The sequence below is a fragment of the Aethalodelphis obliquidens genome, unplaced genomic scaffold, assembly GCF_003676395.1.
Source record: "Aethalodelphis obliquidens isolate GAN/ISIS:26980383/991018 unplaced genomic scaffold, ASM367639v1 scaffold20, whole genome shotgun sequence".
Lineage (NCBI taxonomy): Eukaryota > Metazoa > Chordata > Mammalia > Artiodactyla > Delphinidae > Aethalodelphis > Aethalodelphis obliquidens.
In genome coordinates, this window is record NW_020837964.1 from 1047581 (window position 1) to 1072266 (window position 24686).

General features: G+C 60.3%; 2 protein-coding genes and 2 long non-coding RNA genes across 4 annotated transcripts; 2 read left to right on the forward strand and 2 right to left on the reverse strand.

Moving 5' to 3' along the window:
* Window positions 1–964: 964 nt before the first annotated feature.
* LOC113626964 (uncharacterized) lies at window positions 965–20437 on the reverse strand. Its single transcript, XR_003435365.1, has 2 exons — window positions 19771–20437; window positions 965–1513 (listed from the first exon to the last, which is right to left on the reverse strand). It is a non-coding gene; the product is annotated as an uncharacterized LOC113626964 (long non-coding RNA).
* Window positions 7848–10029, reverse strand: LOC113626963 (uncharacterized). The gene is made up of 2 exons (XR_003435364.1): window positions 9036–10029; window positions 7848–8823 (listed from the first exon to the last, which is right to left on the reverse strand). It is a non-coding gene; the product is annotated as an uncharacterized LOC113626963 (long non-coding RNA).
* Window positions 10441–16080, forward strand: MVD (mevalonate diphosphate decarboxylase). The gene is made up of 10 exons (XM_027118994.1): window positions 10441–10547; window positions 11472–11542; window positions 11935–12049; window positions 12334–12480; window positions 13251–13450; window positions 13539–13613; window positions 13711–13929; window positions 14089–14204; window positions 14967–15075; window positions 15420–16080. The coding sequence occupies exons 1-10, from the start codon at window positions 10478–10480 to the stop codon at window positions 15498–15500; spliced, it is 1203 nt and encodes a 400-aa protein (XP_026974795.1). The 5' UTR covers window positions 10441–10477; the 3' UTR covers window positions 15501–16080.
* Window positions 16986–24363, forward strand: CYBA (cytochrome b-245 alpha chain). The gene is made up of 6 exons (XM_027119006.1): window positions 16986–17119; window positions 20444–20513; window positions 21003–21077; window positions 21288–21371; window positions 21893–21974; window positions 23951–24363. The coding sequence occupies exons 1-6, from the start codon at window positions 17062–17064 to the stop codon at window positions 24158–24160; spliced, it is 579 nt and encodes a 192-aa protein (XP_026974807.1). The 5' UTR covers window positions 16986–17061; the 3' UTR covers window positions 24161–24363.
* Window positions 24364–24686: the final 323 nt, after the last annotated feature.

Below are 24686 nucleotides of genomic sequence, written 5' to 3' on the forward strand. Positions count from 1 at the left end.
GCCGCCCGGGGAGCCGCCCACCCGTCCCGGGGCAGCTCTGCCCTGACGTGTTTCTTGCTTTATCCACTGACTCCGGAAATGACTCTCCGAGGCCACGTGGTTTCCTCACACGTGCATCACGAGAGACGGGCCCTGTACTCACCCTCCCACCCCACAGTCAGCCAGCTGCACCTCTCAGGCCTTCTCAGACCAGCATCTTCACCTCGACCTTCACAGCCACCTCCCAGGCCGACAGTGGAAGGATCCTCCCGGCCCCCGCTGCCACCTCCCATTCAGCCTGCATCCTGTGCCCCAGGGGCGGCTCCACGACCTCCTCAGCTCACGCCGTTCCAGCCTCAGACAGGGTGCCTGCCCCGCAGTCTCAAGTTCAAGCCTGTCGCCCTTCGCATCGCACACGAGGCCACTTTCTCCCACGAACCCCCCACGTGGCGGCAGCCTCTGCATCCCACGTGCCTAACCTCTATCTGATCCGGGACAGGCCCTGGACAAACACGGAGGGAATGGGGGAATAAAGAGGGACCAGGGCGAGCCTTGGCCTAAACCAGACTTTCCTGCCCCTTCGATCCAGCTCTGGGGCTTGTCTCACAATCGCGGCTTTTTCCCGCCCTTGGATAGGGGTCTGCTGTGCTTAGCACAGATGTGATAACCGTCGTCAGCCCCAGGAGGCCCGGCAAGCAGCCTCCTGGGCTTATCCAGGCTGCATGGATCAAGCCCCAGATCTAGGTACAGGGGCAGCCGGGCTGCAGGACCACATGTGCGGGTGTCTGGAAGCAGGTAAGCCGGGTGCACATGTCCCCTGATGAGGGAAATACTTTCCACAGCGGTTGGCTCGAACAGGGAGGCCAAGGAGTGTGGGCGGGATGCCAGCTGTCCACCCAGCTGGCGAGGCTTCTCAGCCTCGTGCATATAGTGGACGACGCCGTGTCTGGAGCCCTCGTTTCAGAAAACTGGAAGCTGCAGAGGCTGCGTTATTTACTCCTGATTTAATGAACAGTTTCTTCTGAAGGGCGACTGTACTCACTGAGAGCTTCTTTGGGGACCGACAGTAATCAACAGTCACTGCGGACGGACATGGCATGGCGCCGACACGACCCCTCTCACGGCTTCATCCCCGTGAGGGAGGACGTGGCACTGAGGGCCCAAGCAGCTTGTCCAGAGTGTCACGGCGGGTCCACGGCAGGGCTGGGATTTCTGGCTCCGGAGTCTGTAGTCTTGGCTCCTAAACCACGTTGCTGCTCAGTAAGCAATCCTGAGCTTTCCTTTCACTTGGAAACCACAAATAAGGCGCCAGATCAGGAGAGCAGATACGTTTTTGACGCAGGGCCAGGGCGTGGGGTGAGACGGTCAGAGGGTGGCCGGACGCGCAGGAAGGGGAGCTCTGGAATCCACATGGGAAGCGGGTCCCCTCCCACGCCTGGTGGGGGGGCGGGAAGATGGGCTGGAAGCAAGGAGAACGGCAGGAGACACTCACCGTCTCAGAGCTGACCGGGCTTTGGGAAACAGGACAGAGAAGCTGAGGAGAAAGAGGAAAGGGAGGTTGGAGCGCCTGGTCCACAGGAGGGCTGACGTGGGCTGCTGCGAGCCGGGCTTGGGGGCTAAAGGCAGGTAGGCAGCCCGCAGCCCCTGGTGAACAGCCCTCCGCACTCTGCCTCCGGGAGCCCAGCGCCCTGGGTCTCAGTGAGACCTTAAGCGTGTCTGTTGGAACCGTAAACGTCTCACGGGAAGCTCGGCAACAAGACGCTGGCAGACGCGGCCGGAAGGCACCTCTCAAGATTCGCCAAACACCTGCAAGAGCGGGGATAACCCCGGGGCCGCTGAAGAGCCCACAGAGGGTCCCTGTTAACGGCTACAGTTACACACGCAGAGCAGCCTGCTCTGTGCCTTTGTTCCTAAGATCTGGGGAACTGGTGTGTTATAACCCATGACAGAGTACCACAAGCCCGCAGCTCAACACACACCTTTCCTGTCTCAGCGTCCTGGAGACCGGACGTCCCAGATCCAGGGGTCGGCAGGGTGGCTCCTCCCGAGGCCGGCTTCTCCCCAGTTCCTCACGTGGTCGTCCGCCTATGTGTCTGGGTCCTATTTTCTTTTCTTTCTTTTTTTTTTTTGGTACGTGGGCCTCTCACTGTTGTGGCCTCTCCCGCTGTGGAGCACAGGCTCCGGATGCGCAGGCCCAGTGGCCATGGCTCACGGGCCCAGCCGCTCCGCGGCATGTGGGGTCCTCCCGGACCGGGGCACGAACCCGTGTCCCCCGCATCGGCAGGCGGACTCTCAACCACTGCGCCACCGGGGAAGCCCTGGGTCCTATTTTCTCATCTCTTTTCTTATCTCTGGCTTCACTTTAGTCTAATCCGCTCTGTAAAGATCCCACGTCCAAACACGGGGCCTGCAGGGTGATGCTGGTGCTGGCTCCCTGCCAGCTGTGTCATCTCCCAACAGGCCCCAAGAGGAAGGACTCTGTAGGGAATGGGAGCGCACAGAGGCTGGGACTGTGAGAGGCCCACTGGCCAATGGCAGAGCAGAGATCCAAACTCGGGTCAGACACGGCAGCTGGGAGTGGGATCCAGGGTAGAGTGAGCTGCTCCTGGGAAAACGTCACTCATTTCAATGCGGGGGAGCAGGGGCCACGCAGACGGACGAGGTTAGGGCTCAGACCATGGTGCTGGCGGAAACAGGGCCTCTGTGTCTCTTCACGATGGCATCAGGCCCCGCAGGAGGCCCTGCACTCAGGCGACACTCCTGAAACTCATGCTTCTTGAACACGTGCATACGTGCGCTGGGCCTATACTCGAGGCCCGAGACGCAAACGTCAGACGCGAGGAACTTAGCTGGCGGTCCAGTGGTTAAGAATCTGCCTTCCAACGCAGGGGACGTGGGTTCGATCCCTGGTCAGGGAACTAAGATCCCACATGCCGTGGAGTAACTAAACCGGCACGCTCTAGAGCTCACGCGCCACAACTAGAGAGCCTAGAGAGTCCGCACGCCACAACTCCTGAGGCTGCGTGCTCTGGAGCCTGCACACCAAAACTAGAGAGAAGCCTGCATGTTGCAAAGATGGGCCCACGTACTGCAATGAAAGATCCCGCGTGCCGCAACAAAGATTCCGCGTGCTGCCACTAAGACCGGACGCAGCCAAATAAATAAATTAATTCATTTAAAATCCATACATTAAAAGAAAAAAGAGACGCAAGCAGGAGGAGGGGAGGGGGCTCACCACCCACACCCCGCCCTCCTCCAGATGCAGCTTCATTCCCCACTTGTGGAACTTCTTCCCGCGCTGCCCTCTCGGTTCCACGACTGAAGGCAAGTACTTTTAGATGAGCAGCTGGGCAAAGACAGCGCCTCTGACACCATGAGCGTGTTATCCTCAGACGACAGCGAGAGCCCTCTCCCACCCCCTCTGAGCCCTTCAGTTCAAAGTCATCCACCTGGGCCTCACAGAAAATCCTGCACAATCAAACCTGCTTCACTGAGAGGAAGCTGGCATACGCTCACCTGCACGCACGCTGGCGTCCACGTGATGCGCACCTGTGACACCATCGCCCCCACCGACGGAAGGGACATACCCACCCCCAGGAAGCTTGCTCCTGCCCCTTCCTCATCCGCCCACCCCACCCCCTCGGGAGCCACTGGTCTGCTTTCTGTCACTACAGATGCGATGGCGCTTTCCGGAATTTCCACGGGTGGAATTTGCCACGATTGCCCTCCCTCTGTCTCCAGCCCTGGGCCCTCGACACGCCCTGTGCTTTCTTCCCGTCTCACTCCTCCAGGCCTCAGGCTCTGTTCGCTGCCACTCCCCTGCTGGTCCAGACCTTCCATTCCAGACTGTCGCTGTCTGTGACACTTCATCTCCTTAGCCTACGTCACAGAAGAGCACAGTGTCACAGACCACCGCGGTGACCTTTTAGAGGTCTCCCTGGCCACGGACAGCCCTCGCTCCAATGCATCCATGTCACCGACTGGCTTTGCTCTCAAGACACAGTTACAATCACATCGTTCTCCAGGCTGTCGCCACGCCCGTGGGACCACAGCATATATTTGCGTCTCCCGGCGACCCACCGCTGTCACCTGTGGCCTCCCGTGCCACTCTCTCTGCTGTGCTTTTGTTCAGTCTTTTTTTAAAAAAATATTTATTTGACTGCGCCAAGCCTTAGCTGCGGCACGCGGGATCTTTAGTTGGGGCACGTGGGATCTAGCTCCCTGACTAGGGATTGAACCTGGGCCCCCTGCGTTGGGAGTGCGGAGTCTTAACCGCTGGACCACCAGGAAGTCCCCTTTGTTCAATTTTTAGAAGCTGTCTCACCTCCACAAGGAGGTTGCCAACCTCCCCCCTCACCCGATACAGCCCCTGCTGGAGGAGGACCCCAACGAAAGTTCGTGAACGATCAGAGAAGCACGCACAACGTAGCCAAGTTTAGAAGGACTCCGAAGGCTTCAGAACTTCCCTTCTGTGATTATTAGAAAGTTACACTCTTCCCTCAAGAGAGAGACAACGGAAGGTGATTTTGAAAGCCTGAAAGTATGAAGGCCGGGGTGACCTCCCACGAGTCTCTGCGTGGAGCGTGAACTGAGCTCTGTTTCTCCATTTCTGCTACCAACCCCACTACTCTGTCATCCTCACCTTCCCAGGATGCCAGCAGGTCCTCTGCAGCTGGGTCATCTTGACACTCAATTCATCCTATAAGGAAGAGTCAGGGGTCCTTAGAGACATAACTACGAGAAGAGCCAGGCTCAGACACAGGAAGTGCTGTGCAGGGACAAGACCTCACAGAAAGGAGGGCCACCCACCTCCTTGCATCTGCGAGTGGACCAGGATGGGAGATGCACCAGGTACTTGGGGAAACTGGTGGGAGTTCTCCAAGTAAGTGGTAGAGGCTAGGGCTTCATTTTTTGACGCTTTAAATGACCACGTGACCTGTATTCTTTTATGTGCATCAAACGTTCCTTAATAAACAGGAAAACTTTTACCCAGAAACAATGGCTGTGGGGGAAAAAAAGTTATCAAGAAGAAAAGGGTAGGGCGGGCGTCCCCTGCAGTGATGACCGGGACATGGTCCAGCCGAGAGCCCTCAGCCCTGGGCCACTCCACCGAGATGTTTTCTCTAGATGGGGATGGCTGGTGAGCGTGGGCAGTTCCTGGATACTTACAAGGCAATGCAAAGCGGAGCACAGAATGTGACTTGGGACCGTTCTGCTTGAGAGCAGGGTCAGTGAGCCATGGCCAGGGGCCAAACGGAGCCCTCCCGACCTGTTTTGGACAGCCCAAGAGCTGGGGGTGCTCATATCAAAGAAAAGCAAAAGACGTAGCAGGGACTTCCCTGGTGGTCCAGTGGCTAAGACTCCGTGCTCCCAATGCAGGGGGCCCGGGTTCGATCCCTGGTCAGGGAACTAGATCCCGCATGCGTGCCGCAACTAAGAGTCCGCATGCCGCAACTAAGGAGCCCACCTGCCGCAACTAAGACCCAGCGCAGCCAAAACAATCAATAAATATTAAAAACAAAAGACATTAAAAAAAAAAAAAGACATAGCAGCATTATTCACAATGGTCAAGAGGTGGAAGAGCCCAGCGTCCACGGATGGATGAATAAAGTGTGGTCCATCTGCACAACGGAACGTCGCTCAGCAATAAAAAGGAAGGAAACCGTGACGCTCGCCACACAGGTGAACCCTGAGGACACGATGCACAGTGAAATAAACTAGACACAAAAAGGCAGGTCCTACATGATTCCACTGACACGGGGACCTAAAGGAGCCAAAGTCAGAGTGACAGAAAGTAGATGGTGGCTGTGAGGGCCGGGGAGTCGGCGTTTATTGGGGACAGAGTCTCAGTTTAAGAGGGTGAGGAAGTTCTGGAGGCGGACGGTGGTGATGCTGCACCGCAGTGTGAACGCTCTTAGAACTGAACACTCAAACCCGGTTAAAAGGGACGTTGTGTGTCATGTGTATTTTACCACTGTAGAAAAATACCAACAAAATCAAAAGAAGACGTTGCGGCCTGAAAATTCTCTGAGATGCACACCTCCGTGTCCGTGTCGCTTGCTCGTTTTCTAGCGCTGCTCTGGATCCGCCACAGCAAAGGCAGGTTGCGGCGGCCGAGCTGGAAGAGGCAGGAAGCCAATGGTGTTTGCCACCCAGTCTTCTGCAGAAAAGCCTCGAGCCAGTGCCGGGACCCACGGAGACGGGCTCACTGTGCGGGCGCAGGGTCAGAGTCCTGGGCCTTTAGAGGTCGTCGAGTTCAAGCCCTTCAAGATGAGAAGCCCCATGGGACTCCAGAAGGTGACGGAGAGGACAATGAGAAACGAGGCGGGCAGTGAAATCCGCGGCACTGGCCCTTCTCGCTCTGAATGGGTGCTGCTGCTGGGCTGCTGGCTTGGCCTGGAGGAGAGAGGAGCTTCCTCCTATGTTCTCCCGCTCAGTGGCTCCCACCGCCTCCACTGCCAGTCCCCCCCACCAGCGCCGCTCCGCCCCCCCCGGCCTCCTCTTCCGTCCGCTTGCCCTGGACCACACCGTCTGCATCGCCCACGTGTACCACCTCGCGGTGGAGTCCACCTGCACCTCATCACCTCTGCAATGGCACCTTCTCTGTAAGTAGCGAATCCTCGCCCACCAAGGTAATCTCCCCCGGGACAGGAGACTCCCTCCCTTTCCATCTCCCACTGCCTCACTCCCTGGTGTTTCACACGTCCCCGGTTCCAGAGTAACCTCGCTGCTGAGGATCTCCAGAGTGGACTGAATTGAAACGAAAGGGCAATAAGGAAAGATCTACGTACAGACACATATCATCTTTTCAAGTCACCTCCCATCCACTAAGTCCCTTCAGGGAGCACTGCCCTGCTGTAGGAAACACGCTCTCTGCGGCTTCGAAAGTTACCCCCACGCTGGGTTGGCCTGACTGCAGGGCCTCTGTGCACTGTGTTATCTGTCTTTATTACTCACGGGGTGGTCCTCACCCAGCAGCTTCTGCCGTCGACACCTGGGGCGCTGGCTACACAGGCAGACTCCCAGACCTCCTGACTCAGAACCTGCACTGCAGCACACTCCCTGGGTGACGGGTACGCATGCCAACGTTTGGGAAACGCCATCCCACATGCTCTCTCGTCAACACTGAGAAATCACCACAAATAAAAGGAAACCTGGGAATGCACATGAAACCGCAATGAGACACCAGCTCACACTTCACAGCCCTTGGGATGGCTACCACAGAAAAGAACGAAAGAAAAGAACAAGGGTCAGCGGGGACACAGAGAAACGGGAAGCTCGTGACTGCTGGCGGGGATGTAAAATGGTGCAGGCGCGGGGAGAACAGTCTGGAGGTTCCTCAAAACATTAAACACAGAACTACCACATGAGCCAGCAATCCTACCACTGGGCAATTCTACCCAAAAGAACTGAAAGCAGGAACTTGAAGGGATGTTTGACACCCACGTTCACAGCAGCATTCCTCACAACAGCCAACAGGCAGAAGCACCACAGAAATCCACTGATGGATAAATGGATAAGCAATGGTCCGTCCACACCACGGAACAGTATCACTCAGCCTTAAAAAGGAAGGAAATCCTGGCACCTGCTACCGCGTGGATGGACCCTGAGGACATTATGCTCAGTGACATAAGCCAGACACAGAGGGACAAATCCTATAGGATTCCACTTACATGAGGCCCCTGGAGTGGACACATTCAGACACAGAGAGTAGAAGGGTGGCTGCCAGGGGCTGGAGGAGGGGTGGGCAGTCAGCATTCAGTGGGGACAGAGTCTCCGTTTGGGAAGATCAGAGAGCTCTGGAGATGATGGTGGTGATGGCCGCACAGCAACGTGAGTGCCCTCATTGCCCCTGAGCTGCACTTGAAAACGGTTAAGATGGTAAAGTTTACGTTACGCATATTTCACCACATGAAAAAAAAATGCTTTGAAACAAGACAGGAAATCTGAGGACTATGGGAGATGCTCCAGGCTTCGCTGTTGCCCCTCGACCTTGACAATTCAAGCTGACTCCGTTTTCCCTGCACCTACCACCACGCCTGTGAAACACGTTTGAACGGAGCAAATCAGAACGTGTGGACGTGTGTCTTAAAGTTTCTCCATCTGGTTTCTCACCCTCACCATGACCCAACAGGCATTAACCCACACCTCTCTGACAAAAAAAAAAAAAAAAAAAGAAATAAAAAGAAAATAGAGGCCCTGTGATGAGTTTATCTTATACATGCATGTAGACTGACCATTCAGGAGACCTGGGGCTCACGGTGTCAGCCTGGGGGTCTACGTCCAGCCCTCCTTCAGGGGGCTTGTTTGTTCAAGGTTCCCCACTACATAAGGGGCCCTTTGCCCACATGCACACAGTCAGGCATTTATGCCTACACGTTCAACCGTGAACATGGTTTACACCATCATAACACTGAGAACATTTAACTGTATGGGGGAGGAAGGAAGAGAATTCCTCATTCCTACTTAGTGGTAATCAACAGACACCATCGAAAACGGAAATAAAGGAAAGAGAGAAAGAAAGAGGGAAAAGAAGCAGATTATTTAGAAACACGGAGAAATATAAGAGATTTAAAAGTGGCCGCCTTTGGTGAGCTGGAACCTGGGCGGGGGGTATAGAAGGGGATCTGGTAATTCACTCTCTAAATCACGTCCATGTAGTACTGTCTACGTCTGTTCAAGATGCTATCCCAAACACCACCACAGGCTGGCAGCTTAAACAACTACCACTGAGCTCTCACAGTTCTGGAGGCTGGAAGTCCAAGGTCAAGGTGCTGGCAGATTCAGTGTCTGGTGAGAGCCCCTTCCAGGTTCCCGGGTGGTGTCTTCCTGTTGTTTCCTCACCTGGAAGAAGGGGTGAGGGGTCCCTTTTATGAGGGCTCCATCCCCATGACCTCATCACCCCCAGAGGCCCCCCTCCTAACGCCATCACACTGGGGGGTTAGGTTTCAACATACGAATCTGGGGTGGCATTCACTCTACGGTAAATACTTAAATTATAAACCATAAAACTGAAGTTACCCAGGTGATGTAGGGTGGAGCACCTAGCACAATACCTGGCGCAAAACAGATGTGTCATGAACGTCTGTGCCGTCCCTCACATCACTACCACGGCACAGCATAAATCACTGAGGTTCACGGGTGACCCTTCTTCTGTGGCTCAGAGAACACACCGCGACCGCTGTCCAGAGGAATCCACCAGCAACTCTTCAAAAAGGTTTCAGTGGCTTTGCATGAAACCGAAAAGCGATTCCAAGAAAACCTTAAAATAACCACCAGCAGAAACACAGCTGTAAACGGCAGTGAGATACCATTTTTCACGCGTCAGGCAGAGGGGGAGCCGCCGTGCCGGGGAAGGTTCGGGCTCCCTTACTTTTGTGGCTGGGCTTCAATGATCAATGGAGCTTCCGGAGGGAGCTTGCCAAGAGCTATCAACGTTACTTCAGGCACATCCTGCTGGGCCCAGCAATGCCAATTCCAGGGATTCCTCCCACAGAAGACCTCACACTTGCACAAAAAAGCAGCTTGTGTCCAAACATTGGTAACAACCCGACTGCCAACCAACAGGGGACACGGTGGACAAGTTACGGCAAGTCTAGATCGTCGGGGATGATCTCCAAGAAACACCGAAGGGGAAGAAAGCTATTTGCTGATACTTTCAGGAACGGAACTGGGGGGGGGCAGCCCCCAGAGTGGGAGAATTTATATCACATACTCCTATCTTCACTGACACCTGAATCATTTTAAAACTAAAAATAAATTTTTACGAAGGGAAGGGGGCAATTGGGAGTTACTGTGTAAGGAATACAGTTCCAGTTTAAGAAAATGAAAACGTTCCGGAGGTGGAGGGTGGGGATGGTCGCCCAGCGATATAAAGATACTTAATGCCACAGAACTGCACGCTTAAAAGTGGTCAAAATGGTACATTTTACAGCAATAAAAGAGTCAATATAAATGTGGCAACCCATTTCAACCAGGAAAAAAGAATCCTTGCTTAAAATGGGAGCGGGGTTTGAAAGCACCTATCTCCGAAGGAGCTCCTCCCTTAGCAGCCGGCCGCCCAGGAACTGGTCGCCCAGGGGGTGGAGAGTCTATGGGAACCCCGGGCGGCGGGGCCCGCGTCCTGCCGGGCTGAGTTCAGCTTTCACCTCGAGTCTTCCACCTCAGGGACCCGCGCGCTCCCGGTAGGGCCGCCGCCACGCGCCTGCGCACACCCCGCGCCTGCGCAGAGCCGGCGCCTGCGCGGACACCCCGTTGGGACAGATCCCCGCGCCTGCGCAGAGCCGGAGCGCGTCCGCTGGCCAGCGGGGGCGGGCTCAGCTTCGGCAGTCCATCGTCCGATCCCGCTCATTGGCTGAGAAGTGGAGCGTGGACAGGGCCCGCCGCTGATTGGGCGGCACGCGAGCAGGTGGGGCGACGCGGACCAATCGTGGGGCTGGCTGCGGCGCGGGTCGGAAAGGCCTGCTGCCGGGAGCTGGGATCGCGCTGTTTTTCGGCCATGGCCTCGGAGAAGCGGCTCGAGGTGGTGACCTGCACCGCGCCGGTCAACATCGCGGTCATCAAGTACTGTGAGTGGCGGGCCTCGGGGCCCGGGATGTGGGGGCCTTGCGTACGGGGAAACTGAGGCTCGGAGGGGCCGGTTTGGGCGGTGGACCGGGTCCTCCGCCCGCGGCAGGTGGACTGGGCCCTCGTCTGGATGAGATTGTGTGTCCGCGTGCAGGTATGAGGACCCGCCGCGCCCTCCATCTGGCAGGGCAGTGCGATCGCGGAGCTGGGCACCACCTGCAGCCGGGACACCTGGGGGCACTGTCCTTACGGGACGTCCGTCCCCGCGGGGCTAGACAGCGGGAGACACAGTCCATACAGGACGCGCGTCCCCGCGGGGGCTTGGCTCCCATGATCACGCCCACTCTGCCACCTCGACCTGCTCTCCGTGTCTGTCTGGTTCTGGTCTCAGGAATGCTCTTGGGATTCGCTCTCCTTGCTCACTAGTGCAGCACCTGTGCCTAACAATGGATTTGAAATTTTGGACTTTCTGGAAGGTTTCCTGTGTTTGCTGTGATATGACAGGAGTGGAAGTGCTCAGCGGAAGTGGGGGGAATGCTGTCTCTAGGGTGTACGAACAGGGAGATTTGAAGAGTTTTCAGTAACTGGGGCTCCTGTTTGGGAGGAAAAGGCAAGGGCCTTATAATCAGAGCACTCAGCACGGCTATTTGTTGAATGAGTGAAAGAAGCAGTGAGGCAAGGGGTCCAGCACTGCTCTCGGGAGCTAAGTGAAGTGGGGGAGCAATCCAGGAGGGCTTCCTGAAGGTGGGGGCACAGCAGGAAGAGGACTTAGATTGTACAGTGAGAGAGCTGGGTCCAGGCAGCTGGAGAGCTGTGGGGTGGCAGTGGGGGTGGGGAGGGGTGGGGCGTTGGTGGGCGGGAGCAACAGTGCGCCAGTCTGCTGGGCTGGGACACTGACTGGCTTTGCCGTGGGCCATGTGTTCCAGGGGGAAAGCGAGACGAGGAGCTGATCCTGCCCATCAACTCCTCTCTGAGCGTCACGTTGCACCAGGATCAGGTGAGCCTGGGCTGGCGATACACACCGAAAAAATATCTACAAAACCTTTGTTTACAGATGGTGGCGGTATATCCCCAGCCAACAAACGCTGCTCGACCCATCACCCGCTGTGAGGAGTGCCCAGCGCACAGGCATGCACATGCCTGGCCCCCTCCTAGGAGGCCCCTGCCCTGCATTCTCTGCCAGGAGATGGGAGTATGGGCCGTGCCTTGGGTAGTAGACGCCCATGGGGTGTTCCCACTGCCTGAGCCCGGCCCGCCTTGGCCTTCACCTCCAGCAAAGCCACTGCCCTGAGTGGGCGCCCAGGAGGGACCAGGGCCGGAAAGGCCCCTGCAGAGAGGGGTGCTTGGCCGATGCCCGCCACCCAGGAGGCCCTGCACTTTCTTTCCCAGTTAAAAACCACCACAACGGCCGCCATCAGCAGGGACTTCACAGAGGACCGGATTTGGCTAAATGGCCGGGAAGAGGACGTGGGGCAACCGCGCCTCCAGGCCTGCCTGAGGGAGAGTGAGTGGGGGCCCCGGGGATGCTGGGGTCAGGCCAGGCCCGCTCCTTCCCCTGTGCCCCTTCCTCGTGCTGGGCGGGTCCGAGTGCACAGAAGGCGCTGCCGCCGCCACCCCCCACCCCACCCCCAGTACCTCCCCCACGCCCCAGGGGCCGCGGACGCCCGTCAGCACAGCTGGGTCTGGGCCTGGGGCCTGGGATCTCCCGAGAAGGAGGTCTGCATGTGGAGCTCAGACAGAGGCCGGTCCCACCATGCTTACCCATGGCGTTGTCTTCTGTCCCTGCAGTCCGTCGCCTGGCCCGCAAGCGGAGGAGCGACGGCCACGAGGACCCGCTGCCCCTCAGCCTCAGCTACAAGGTGCACGTGGCCTCGGTGAACAACTTCCCCACGGCCGCGGGCCTGGCCTCCTCAGCGGCAGGCTACGCCTGCCTAGGTGGGTGCCCGGGATGGGTCCCAGTGCTGTGCCCCAGGCATAGGGCCGTGGCCTCGGCTGTGCAATATGTCTGAATGCTGAGCTCCGTGTATAGGACCGTGTGCGTGACAGAACGCCCCTCAAACTGGCTTAAACTAAGTGGGGATGATTACGTAGCAGAATCCCAAGGGCTGTGGCCAGCTCCAGGCTCTCAGACGGCCTACTGGGAACCCATCTCTCCCTCTGAATCTCTGCTCTGCCCTCCTCTCTGTTGGCTCACTCTCCAGCAGGGACCCCCACCCCCAAGCTGGGGGCAAAGGCACTTACCACAGAGGTGGGCAGCTGAGTCACGTCCTCCATGTAGCCTAAGACCAGTGAGCCAGGCTGCACTGGGGGCAGACGGCCTGCCTCGTGGACCCCCAGGTCCACATCCTGGCATCAGACCCTTGACCAGTTCTGGCCCTATGCCCAGCGCTGCCAGCAGCCCCAGGCGTGCATGCACACTTTTTGCTCTCCGTGCTTGGGCCCTGCCTCAGTCAGCACCCCTCAGAGCTTTTCAGAGAAGCTTTCTCTGGCCCCTCGGCACACAGGCCTCCCAGTCCCCAGGGGGCTTCCCCTCCCGCCAGAGCCCCCTGCGGAGGCTGAGTGTGTGAGCACGTGGGTGTTGGATGCCAGCCGTGGAGCTGGGGGCCGAGCCTCCTTCCCCCAGATGCCCCCCTCCCGTGGCACTGAGCACAGGCCGGTGCCCCTCCAGCCTGTCTGAGCCTCCCCGCCCCCATCACTGCCTGCAGCCTACGCCCTGGCCCGGGTCTATGGCGTGGAGAGTGACCTGTCGGAAGTGGCCCGCAGGGGCTCGGGCAGCGCCTGCCGCAGCCTGTACGGCGGCTTCGTGGAGTGGCAGATGGGGGAGCGGGCCGACGGGAAGGACAGCATCGCCCGTCAGGTGGCCCCCGAGTCACACTGGCCGGAACTCCGTGTCCTCATCCTCGTGGTGAGCTGGAGGGCCAAGCTGGGGGCGGGAGGGCCTCCGCAGCTCCTGGGGCCGTGGGCGTGGCGCACACCTCCCTCCCTCGCCACAGGTGAGCACCGAGAAGAAGCCGACGGGCAGCACGGTGGGCATGCAGACCAGCGTGGAGACCAGCGCCCTGCTCAGGGTGAGGCCGCGGCCGGCTGGGCGGGTGGCTCCCGGGGCGCTTGGAAGCCGGGCCCCGTGGCTCTGCTCGGCTCACGGAGAGGCCGCCTGCCTTGCAGTTCCGGGCCGAGGCGCTGGTGCCGGCACGCATGGCCGAGATGACCCGCTGTGTCAGGGAGCGCGACTTCCAGGCCTTCGGCCAGTTGACCATGAAGGACAGCAACCAGTTCCACGCCACCTGCATGGACACCTTCCCGCCCATCTCCTACCTCAACGACACGTCCCGGCGCATCATTCAGCTGGCGCACTGCTTCAACGCGCACCACGGGCAGACCAAGGCAGGGGCGGGCGGGGCGCCCCGGGCCGTGAGCCCTCCTCCGGGGGCCGCATCTCCCTCTCGCTCTCGTTTTGGTTGCACGGCCCCCCACCCTCGTCTCGAGCGGGTGGCCAGCAGGCACCGGGGGCTGGTCTGAGCCGGTCTGACCTTGTGGTTCCAGGTGGCGTACACGTTTGACGCGGGCGCCAACGCTGTGATCTTCACCCTGGACGACACTGTGGCCGAGTTTGTGGCTGCCGTGAGGCACACCTTCCCCCCCGAGTTGAACGGAGACAAGTGAGTTGTGGGTCCCCTCCTGGGAGGCCACGGCAGGCGGTGTGTCCCACGTCTGCCTCTGTGTGATCGCGGGCGCTACTCCCCTCGGTCCAGCCCCGGGGGCGCGCACGTGCCGCCCGCATCTCCTGTGACGGCGGGGCGTCTGGATTTCTTCCTCGCCGCTGTTTAAGGGACCCAGTTCTCAGTGAGGGGACGCCTGCCCGCGAGGGGCACGGGAAGTGTGGGTGGGGCCCTTTCATCTGTCACCCGGGGGGGCGGTGCCACTCCTGGTGGGAAGAGCCGGGTGCTACCTTCCACACCACGTGGGACCGGCCCCACGACCGAGGACTCATCGCCCTGGGGTGGTTCGTAGGTTTAACACCAACCCGAGCGTCAGCTGAGGCCTTTGCTTCTTAAGCTGTGTCCCCCAACGGGCGCAGCAGCAGCCGTGGGCCAGGGTGAGAGGCGGCGCCAAAGCCTCGTGGAGCTTTCCCGAAACCCTCCCCTCAGCGACGGCGCCAGGCCCTCGGCCTTCCCGCGCGGCGTCTGTGTGCCTGGTCAGTGCTCGTGACGTCAAGCCACCATTTAACCGCTCTGCGGTGTACAGCCCGGGGCATTAAGAACGTGCTGGGCACCCTCGTCCGTCAGCCCCAGAGGCCCCGACTCCGTCGGCAGTCACGACCCCCCTGCCCCCGGCCGCCACTTCGTGTTCCGTCCCGGATCTGCCTGTTCTGCACGTGCCCCATCCCTGCCCTCCCCGTCCAGTCCTGCCTTGTCTCCTAGGTTTCTGAAGGGGCTGCCCGTGGAGCCTGTCCCGCTCTCGGATGAGCTTAAGGCTGCGCTGGGTACGGACCCCACCCCCGGGGGCATCAAATACATCATTGCCACTCAGGTGAGTCCTGGCCGCGCACCGCACGTGCCCTGCGGGCTCAGGCCCAGGCTGAGGGGAGGGGAGGGTGGGTCTGGAATGTGGGGACCCCCAGAACAGATCAGGGTCCCTACTCGGGTGGCAGGGCCGGGCTTTCCGCCACATCCATCCAATTCCCAGACCTGTGACCTGTGCACCCAGGCCTTGGCCTCTACCGTCCACCCCAGGTCTGCCCGGAGGGGCCGAGGCTGTGCTGGAGGATTGGGCCCTGGGCCCGGCGTCACCAACAGGGTGTTATCTGACCGGCACTTCCTGGAAGGAAGTCGCTCCCTGTCACCTGCCCTGACGTTGATTCCTCACCCCCCTAGGTGGGACCCGGGCCTCAAGTCCTGGATGATCCTGGCGCTCACCTCCTGGGTCCCGATGGTCTGCCGAAGGCAGCCGCCTGACCGCCTCCTCGACGGAGCCCTGGCCGCCACCGGGAGAAGAGGCCGCTTTGCTGGGACTGGGAACCGGGTGTGGCGGCTGCCCGGCGTGCTTGTTGGGATTTGTGCGTGGCCGCCTGGCTCCGGGCTGTGGCCTAGTTGGACAGTGGGACAACGCCTGCAGGTGCCCAGGCGGTCAGGAGCAGGGCCGCCAGGTGTCTCACCTTTCCCCGACCTGCGCCCAGCACCTTGCTGAGATGGGAGCCTGGTTCCGGATCCAAGCACTGGGGGACCGAGCCGGCCAGTGGGGAGCTGCCAGTGCATCGCCAATAAAGGGCTCTGGCCCTGAACTCGGGGGTCACTCCCACTGCCCCCAACAGCAGCTTGACCACTGGAGATGATGGCGTGTCAGGGGTCCCCCCTCGGAGCTGGAGCACGGGCCACCGCACAGGGTGCGACCTCAGGACACCCCCGTGAAGTGCTCCGCCTGACCCTGAGCCCAGGCCCCCGAGTGGGTACAGGGTGTCTTCACAGAAAGACCCGCGTTGTGTCTGTGGGGACCGGGGAGCAGCACCAAGGCCGCAGTAAAGGCAGTTCGACGAGCGTGCTTTCTCCTGGTCCAGGCAGAGCTCACCGAGGGGGCTGGGAGGGCACGGCGGGAGATGGGGCTGGGGACTCGACTTCTGCCCCCAGCTCGCCCTCTGTTGCCCAGCCACATATGGGGTGCTCAGCTGACCCTGCCCCATGGCCATGGCCACCACCGTGGTGGACGTGGTCACTCAGGCTGACGGGCTGGGGACGCGGTTTGGGCCTGGCTCTAAGCTCCGTCCAGGAAGGGAGGTGGGAAGCGGCTTTGCGGGCAGGAGCCCCTACTCAGCCCGAAGCTGTGGGTCTGCGACCAGAGCCCTCGCTCCAAGTGAGCTTCTCCATTCCTCTGAGCTGAGCGACCTCCCCTTTCGCACCCCTCCCCATTGTCCTAACCAGCTGGGGGGAGGAGGGGGAGGGCATCTGAGCGCTCTGACCTTGACCCTGAAGGGGGGTCAGAGGAGGGAGGTGAGAGGACTGCCCAGCACCCCTGCACTCCGGATTTTCCCAGAAGCCTCCCACACTCTCAGCACCACCCCTCCCAAATTAGCCTCTGAGCAAAGGGTTGCCTGCAGAGGCCACACCTGTCCACACCCGCGCTAGCCCAGGGCCAGATGAGGCGGAGGCTGGGCCTGCGCTGACACGAGGCTCAGGGGTCCTGGCTGGAAGCCCCGCCCCCACTCGAGTCCACCGCGGCCGAGCTGGCTGGGTCTGCACGGGGGAAGGCCTGGGCCGGCTGGGTAGGGCCCCTTCCTGAGCTCCAGGTTCCAGGCTCTCGTGGCGGGGGTGGGGGACGCGGCTCCCGGGAGCACCGGGACCCCACCTGCCCCCAGGCCTGCCTGCCACCTGGGGAACCGGGGCTGGGGCGGGGCCAGCGGCGGGGCGGGGCCGGGCGGTGCCGGAACTCGGGGGACTCGGGGGACTCGGGGCGGGAGGCAGGCGGAGCTCTGGGGACGCGGGATCCGAAGTGCCTTAGCCGTGTCCGAGCCGGGCCGCTACCATGGGGCAGATCGAGTGGGCCATGTGGGCCAACGAGCAGGCGCTGGCGTCCGGCCTGAGTGAGTGGGGGGCTGCCGCACTGGGGGCGGGGCTGCAGAGGGCAGCTGCGCCTGGGGTGAGGGGTGCCGCGGCAGTCCAGGCTGGAGCCCGGGCTGGGGAAGTGGGGGCCTGGAGGCCTCAGGCTATGGCCGAGGAAAGGGGGAGGGCTCAGGCTGGAGAGGGGGCGGGAGAGGGTCCTGAGGAGCCAGAGACCCTGGGCTGCAGGCCAGGAAGTGGGAACTGAGGCCTGGGGGTGGGGGCCTCGAGACTGGAGACTCCAGCGGCAAGGAGTCTGGGGGCCTGTGTTGGGAGCAGGCAGCAGCCTCCTAGCGGAGCCTTGGAGCTGGGGAGGGGGATCCGGGGCCCTCCTGCCCCTGCAGACCCGTGCACACCCACACCCCATCCTCTGTCCCTTCACTCTTCCACCCCCACCCCCACCCCACCCCGTCACAAGAGGAAGTTACAGTCGGGGGAAGAAGCGTTAGCCCCCGGTGGTTTCCGGAGAGTCACTGCCCAGCAGGGTTGGGAAAACCTGGCCTGACCCACCCCTGTCTGGACTGGCCCCTCCTGCCCTGGGGGTCCTGGGGTGTGGAGGTGGGCTCCTCCTGCCTCCTGGCCTTGGACTTGGCCCATGGGGGGCGACCGCTCTGTCTCTGGGGCCCAGGCCTGAGTCTGCTCAGAAGGCCATTGCACAAGGCGGCTGGAAACAGCCATGTGACCTCCTCCCACCCAGCTCCCTGCGGCTGCTTCTGGGGAGGGACGGCGCCGTCACCCTGCCGCCCTGCGCTCATGGGGCGGAAGCCCGTGCTGTACAGACGCAGGAACCTCTCAGGAGGCGGCGAGGCCTGAAGCAAGAAGAAGCCGCTCATGGCTCTGCCCCTCCCAGGAAGGCCCCACACCTAGTCCGAGTGGGCGGGTGGGAGGACTGGGGGATACGGTGATGAGGAGGGTCTCAGCCCACCCCCGCTTATCTGGGACCCACCCCGAGGCCCCCACGCCCATCCTGGGGACTGGAGGAGCCGGCAGAGCTGGGTGCGGAGGGGAGCATTGTAAGGTTGCGTTTTGGGAGGTGGGCAGCTTTGGGGCACCAGCCCCAAGATTTGTGCCCAGGCAGACAGGCCCCCTTCTGGCGTCTCAGTGGCTGAGAACTCAGTGGGTCAGTACCTGGCTCTCCTCACTTCTGCCCAGAGCTGTGGTCTCCCCCCCCACCCCCCCTGCAATGACTATGGCTCAGCTTCCTCCACCATCAGAAGGGTCGGTTTGTCAGAAGTTCCCCCTTTTGGCTCCAAATTCCTCCTTTTGCTGACTTTTCCTCCCGATTCAGTACTAACTCCAGCCCTCCGGGCTGACCAGGCCAGGCCCGACGAGCGGCCCAGCAGCCCGTGCGCCCTTTTTATTGTAGAAAGTCCCATCTAATCAGACCATGTCCCCTCCAATTCCGACCGCTCCACCCCTGGCCCTCTAGTCCTCTGGGGCCCACCCACCCTGGCCTTTGCGGAAGCGGCTTCGGAGAAGTCTTTCCAGAGCGCACAGCCTGACGTAGCCAGCACCTCTGCCCACGTTCACCTTGCTCACCACTAGCTGAAGTTTCCATCCCCATCGTGAGACCACAGCCCCATGGGAGCTGAGGCTCTTGCTGGTGATAGAGGCCCAGGCCAAGGAAGTTACACCCCCAGGTCGAGTGGCCATGGTGCTGCCTGAAGGCAGGGGAGATGTCCCTTCCCTCCTGCAGCTCAGGGAGGCGCCGACAGCACAGCAAGCGTGAACATGAACGTAGCTGAGCCTGACACCTGCGGAAGATGATGCGGGTTCAGGGGCTGAAGGGAGGGGTGCCAGGAGTCAGGGCTTTTACCCGGTGAGATTCTGAGGCCAGAGCCGGGAAGAAACAGACCAAAAGATCATCCCCCACAAGGAACTGTGCCATCTGCCACTGGAGCCTGGACGAAGAAAGTCTCGAACAAGACAAAACCGCTGGAAACTCAGGCCTGTACTGCGCATGGGGTGGGGGGGGCTGCCACAGGGCCCACTGACCAGGAAGTTCAGGTCACCGGAAAGAACTACTGAAGGATGTGCTACAGCGAGAGCGTTGCTGGATCCAGAGAGAAGGACGGCAGCGCCAGCGTGAAGACACTGGCTGTAAATCATTAATAACCGTGGGTAGTTTGGGGTGAGACTGAAGTTAAACCTTCTAAAGTCCACATGCGGTTCAGGAAGAGGAATTTTAAAATTAAAGTTTGATCAAGTCAGCAGAAGGCAGAAGAAGCAACAGAAAAGCTACTTCAAGAGAAAACACAAGAGAGCAAAGTAAGTTACCTGCAAGCACAGTCGATAAAAGGTGTTAAATTCACTATCAGATTGCTTAAACCATAAAGAATCTAGCTCTATCGGCTTATCCATTACAGCCCACGACCAGAAGCAACTGACACGTCCCAAAGACAGGAGAATGGATAAACACATCGTGGCGGATTCACACAGTAGGAAACTACCCAACAAGACAAAGAGTGAGCTGGAGCTCCACGCAAACCACCGCAGGAAGGGCCTGGACAAACCTTCGGTTCAGGAAAAAAGGGCCCTCGTGGAACTTTCTGGGGTGGCGGGAATCTTGATTCAGGGAGGTCACGTAGGGGGTCACACATGTAAAAAGTCTGTGCACTTTATGTAATCGTTATACCTCAATAAATGACTGGAAATCCTGGGGCCAGTTGGTGGTGACGGTGTCAAAACAATGTGAATGTGCTTCACGGCACTGAGCTGTTCACTGATTTTACCGCAATAGAAAAGAAAAAAATTACTGGGGAGGAAAGCCAGAGATACGCTTGCTCGCGGCAGGCGCACACAGGGCTGCAGGTAAAGGGCTGGAGAGACCAAGTCCACTCAGAACTGCATGAGACAAAACACACGAATGGGGGCGTCCAGGACACCCCCAGCCGGGAGAGAACGTCCACGCAGCCGGTACAGAGTCAGCAACCAACAGTGCAGTCTTTAAATGCATCGAGCCAACACTCAGCGTGTTGAGGGTCAGGGGCCTGGGGAGCGTGTCCAGGCTGGAGCCCAGGCCTTTCCTCTCCCACACATCCCTCAGCAGCTCCTCAGGCCCCTCCCTGGCTCGAATGCTGCTTCCCAGGGGAAGGCGTCCCGACCCCCATGCCTACGGCCATTCCCCATCACCGGCCAGGGGCTGCACCCACCTGGGTCCCCTTCCTGGGCTAACACGGTGGCGGACAGAGGGCAGCTCTGTGGTGCACTGGTGGCCCCTCTGGGGGAGGGGGAGCACAGGGGGGCGGCCGGAGCCCCTGCAGGCGTGGGGTGGGGCACCTGCTAACCTGCTTCTCCTCTGTCCACAGTCCTCATCACCGGGGGCATTGTGGCCACGGCCGGCCAGTTTGCCCAGTGGTACCTGGGCGCATACTCCATGTATCCTCCCGCTGCACACCCCAGGTCGGGGCGGGGGGGTAGAGATGCCGCTGCCCCTGGAAGGCAGGAGGGGCTCATAGCAGGGAGGTGACAGACCACCGGGCTGGGCCCTGGCGGGGTGGGAGGTATCAGTGCCCCCTGAGGGTGGCACTGAGGCCTCGGGAATGCTCGGGATCCCCTCCACACCCCCGTCTATCAGCCACCCTCCCTAGCCGGCCGGGCCTATCCACGAGGGGACCGGGTCCCCCCTTCCCCCCGCCAGCTCAGCTGTTACAGGCTCTCTGGAGGCCAAGGCAGGCATGGGGGGGAGGGAGGGCACAGGACAGCAAAGGAGGCAGCAAAGTGGCCAGAGCTATGGGAATCCCGTCCAGCTGTTTCCCAGCTGCGTGACCTCAGGCAGCGGCCGCACCTCTCTCTTTTCTCATCAGCAAAGGGGGCTCACTGCGGCCCCTCAGGCTGAGCTGGGCTCTTCCTTAACCGCAGCTTCAGAGCGGCAGGTGTGTTGATCTGCCTGCTAGAGTACCCGCGGGGTAAGAGGAGCAAGGGCTCCACCATGGAGAGGTGGTGAGTCGCCCCGCCCTGCCCTGGCGGCCTCCCCAGGAGCCGTAACCACGCGGGAGCCTGGTCCTGTCCCCAGCGCCAGCCCACTGGGTGTCTGCCCAGCCGCTGAGCCCCTGGGCCCCTGGGAGGAAGAGCCGGGCGCTCTGGGCGGGGGTGGGCGGTGGGGTGTGCTGAGCTGGACGCAGTCTGTCTCCCCTCCCTCCCTCTGCCTAGCGGACAGAAGTACCTGACCAGAGCGGTGAAGGTGTTCGGGCCCCTCACCAGCAATTACTACGTCCGGGCCTTCCTTCACCTTGGGTGAGTCTCTGCCCACTTGGGATCACCAGCACCGCCGGCAGAGGACTGCTGGGGTCAAGTTAGGCCCCTCCCGGGCTCTGCCAGAGGTTCCCTAAACCTGTATCTGTCATTACTTACAGGGTAATGATTCACCCCAGCCTGGTAGCTTAAGTCAGGAATAATCAGTGTTCTGGGGTTGACTGGGCTCAGCTGGGCGGTTCTGCTCAGCCGTCCCACAGTGAGTCTGGTGGTCGCCGCCGGGGAGACCGCCACGCGCAGCGCCCCTGCAGCTGCTTGGGCCTCCTCCCTGGGTGGCGGCGGGGGGCCCAGCGCCCTGCCCCTATGTCTGCCCGGTTTGCCCTGTGCAAACCAGGCAGAGAACAGCTCCGGGGCCGAAGTTAGAAGCCCAGCCTGGGCAGCAGTGGGCATCCCCTCCGCTCAAGGTCCTGGGGGCTTTGTCCTGAGATCCTGTGGTCTCTGACCAAGGCCTGGGGCTGCAGACCCCCCTTCTGACTGTCTTCCGTCCTCCACCCCCTCCCCAGGCTGTCGGTACCTGCCGGCTTCCTGCTCGCCACCATCCTGGGCACAGCCTGCTTGGCCATCGCAAGCAGCATCTACCTGCTGGTGAGTAGCGTCCTCCGGTCCTTGACAGCCTTGGCCCCGTGGCTGGCCCTGCAGGCCGAGCCCGTGTCCTTGCTCACGTCGTGGGGACAGTTCCAATGTAGCCTCCATTCTGGCCCATCTAACGTGCTGGCCGTTCCCCTACATCCTCTGTAACCTGCGCTGCAGCCCTGCGTGGTGGGAGGTGGGGCCCCCACTTCACAGACAAGCGGTGGAAGCTCAGAGAGGGGACGTGGCTGGCCCAGGTCACACAGCCGGCAGGCCCGGCCTGGACTGGGATCCGCTGCTCAAAGGTTTCTCATCCAGTTCGGGATGCCGTCAGGAGCTCGTGAGCAGGGCAGATGCCATGTGCAAAACCCTTGGGGCTGGGTTTGCCTGGAGTCCAGGTTCGTCCAGGGGCCCCTTGTCAGTGAGGCTGGGCAGGGCAGGGGGCGGTAGGGATGGGGCGGGGGCCCCACCAGGCGCAGGCTGCCGGATGCTCGCTGTTCTCCTGCGCGTGGTGCCCCTGACCCGCCGAGCCGCGGTTCCAGCCCCACCACGGCCACCAGCTTCAGTCAGGCCGACAGGGCCTGATGATTTCGACTTGATTGCTCCGCTGATGACGAGCTGGCCGCCGCCTCATTCGCTTCAGCTGTCTCAGTGCTTCTGCGCTGCCTGGTCAGACCTCTTGCCCATTTTCCTACGGGGGTTTTGTCTTTTTCTTGTTAGTTTGCAGGAGTGTCGTGTGTATTTTAATTGTGAATCCTTTGTAAGTTTTAGCCACTGTGGATACTTCCTCCTTCTCTATTAAGGATCTAACTTTGTCCGTGAATTCTTCACTGAGCAGAAGTCTGTCTGTCTAATATATTTATTTGCTTTATAGTTTGTGCTTTTTAAAAATGGCTTTTCCTGCCCGTAGGCCATATTTTCCTCCATTATTTTCCTTCAACTTTCTAGTTTTACCTTCTGGGATAGAGTGTTCTAGTTTGGTTTTTTTTTTCTCTTAATTAATTAATTTGTTGGCTGCGTCGGGTCTTCGTTGCTGCACACGGGCTTTCTGTAGTTGCAGAGAGCGGGGGCTACTCTTCGTTGTGGCTCACAGGCTCTAGGCGTGCGGGCTTCAGTAGTTGTGGTTCACGGGCTTTAGTAGTCGTGGCTCGTGGGCCTCAGTAGTTGTGGCACGAGGGCTCAGTAGTTGTGGCACGCGGGCTCTAGAGCACAGGCTCAGTAGTTGTGGTGCACGTGCTTAGTTGCTCCGCGGCATGTGGGATCTTGCCAGACCAGGGCCCGAACCCATGTCCCCTGCATTGGCAGGCGGATTCTTAACCACTGTGCCACCAGGGAAGCCCCAGTGTTCTAGTTTTTAACTTAGCAGGCGTGATTCTAGAAATTCACTTTATTCTTATGCTTCATAAAGTCTATGCTGTCACGTGTTTTTTGTATCAACTAATGTATTAGGGGAGACAAAATGAAAGATACACGTTCTCAGGTCCACTTGGCCTCTGGCCCTGGAGTCTGCATTTCAGCAAATTCCCTGGGCCGTGCACTCTTCCTCCTCAACACACCTGGGCCCCTGGCCTCCGTGGCCACCCTCCTGGGCCTCTCCCCACCCGCCTCCCCCAGAGCTGCCGGCCTCAGTTCAGCATCATGGCCACTCAGGCCTGGGCTTCTGGCCTGCTCCTGGCCCTTAGTCCCTGGGAAGAAGGCTGGCCTTGGGCTGTGCACCTGGAAGCTGCCTCCAGGGGATCTTTCAGGAGCCCCGGGGTTCAGCACCCCTCGCTCTTGTGGGGCCCCTTGTGTTGTGGTGAAATAGCTGGGTTCTGACTGTGTGGCCTCAGGCCTATCAAATAACCTCTCTGAGCTCCAGTCCCCTCAGGTCTCACTGAATTCGGTCGTGTCCTGGCTTCTGGCGGGGGTGGGGGAGTGCAGGGGCGGGGAGGCCGTATGGCGGGGCGGGGCGGCCTGGGAGGACCCCAGCCCAGCCCTTCCATGTCCTGCAGGCGGCTATCCACGGGGAGCACTGGACCCCCATCGAGACCAAGCCCAAGGAGCGGCCGCAGGTGGGGGGCACCATCAAGCAGCCACCCAGCAACCCCCCGCCCCGGCCACCAGCCGAGGCCCGCAAGAAGCCGAGTGAGGAGGAGGTGGCGGGGGTCCCTGTGGGTGGCCCCCAGGAAAACCCCATGCCGGTGACTGATGAGGTCGTGTGACCAGGGCCTCGAGCCACTCCCGTCCCGCCAAAGCTTCGAGGGCTTCTCCTGCAGACGGGTGGGGGTGGGCAGCCCCCAGCCCAGGGCACCCCCTTTTCTGCAGACTCCTTCAGGTTCACCGGCAACAGGGCTGTCATCTTCCTCACTGGCACTGGGATCTCAGTGCATCGCCTGTTCCATGAAACACGTATCTGGAATTCCAACTGTTTGTGTTTCTACGCTGGAAAAGAACGTCTCAGGTCTGGGGGGAGGGTGTGTGTGTCCTCCCAGCTCCCTGACCTGCTAGGACTCACCTGCTGCAGCACCCCTTGGACCACCCTGGGGCCAGTGTGCCGTGGGCAAGGTGCCCACTTGGGACTTCCGCTCCAGCCAGGTCCCAAAATTGTTACCAAACCAAACTCGGGTCTGCTCACCCCTGCACAGCAAAGCCAGTCTGCTGACATGCGTCGTGGTGAAGGCAGGTGCAGGGTTTACTGCAGGCACCAAGCAAGGAGTCCGGGCAGCTCGTGCTCAAAAGACCCCCCCC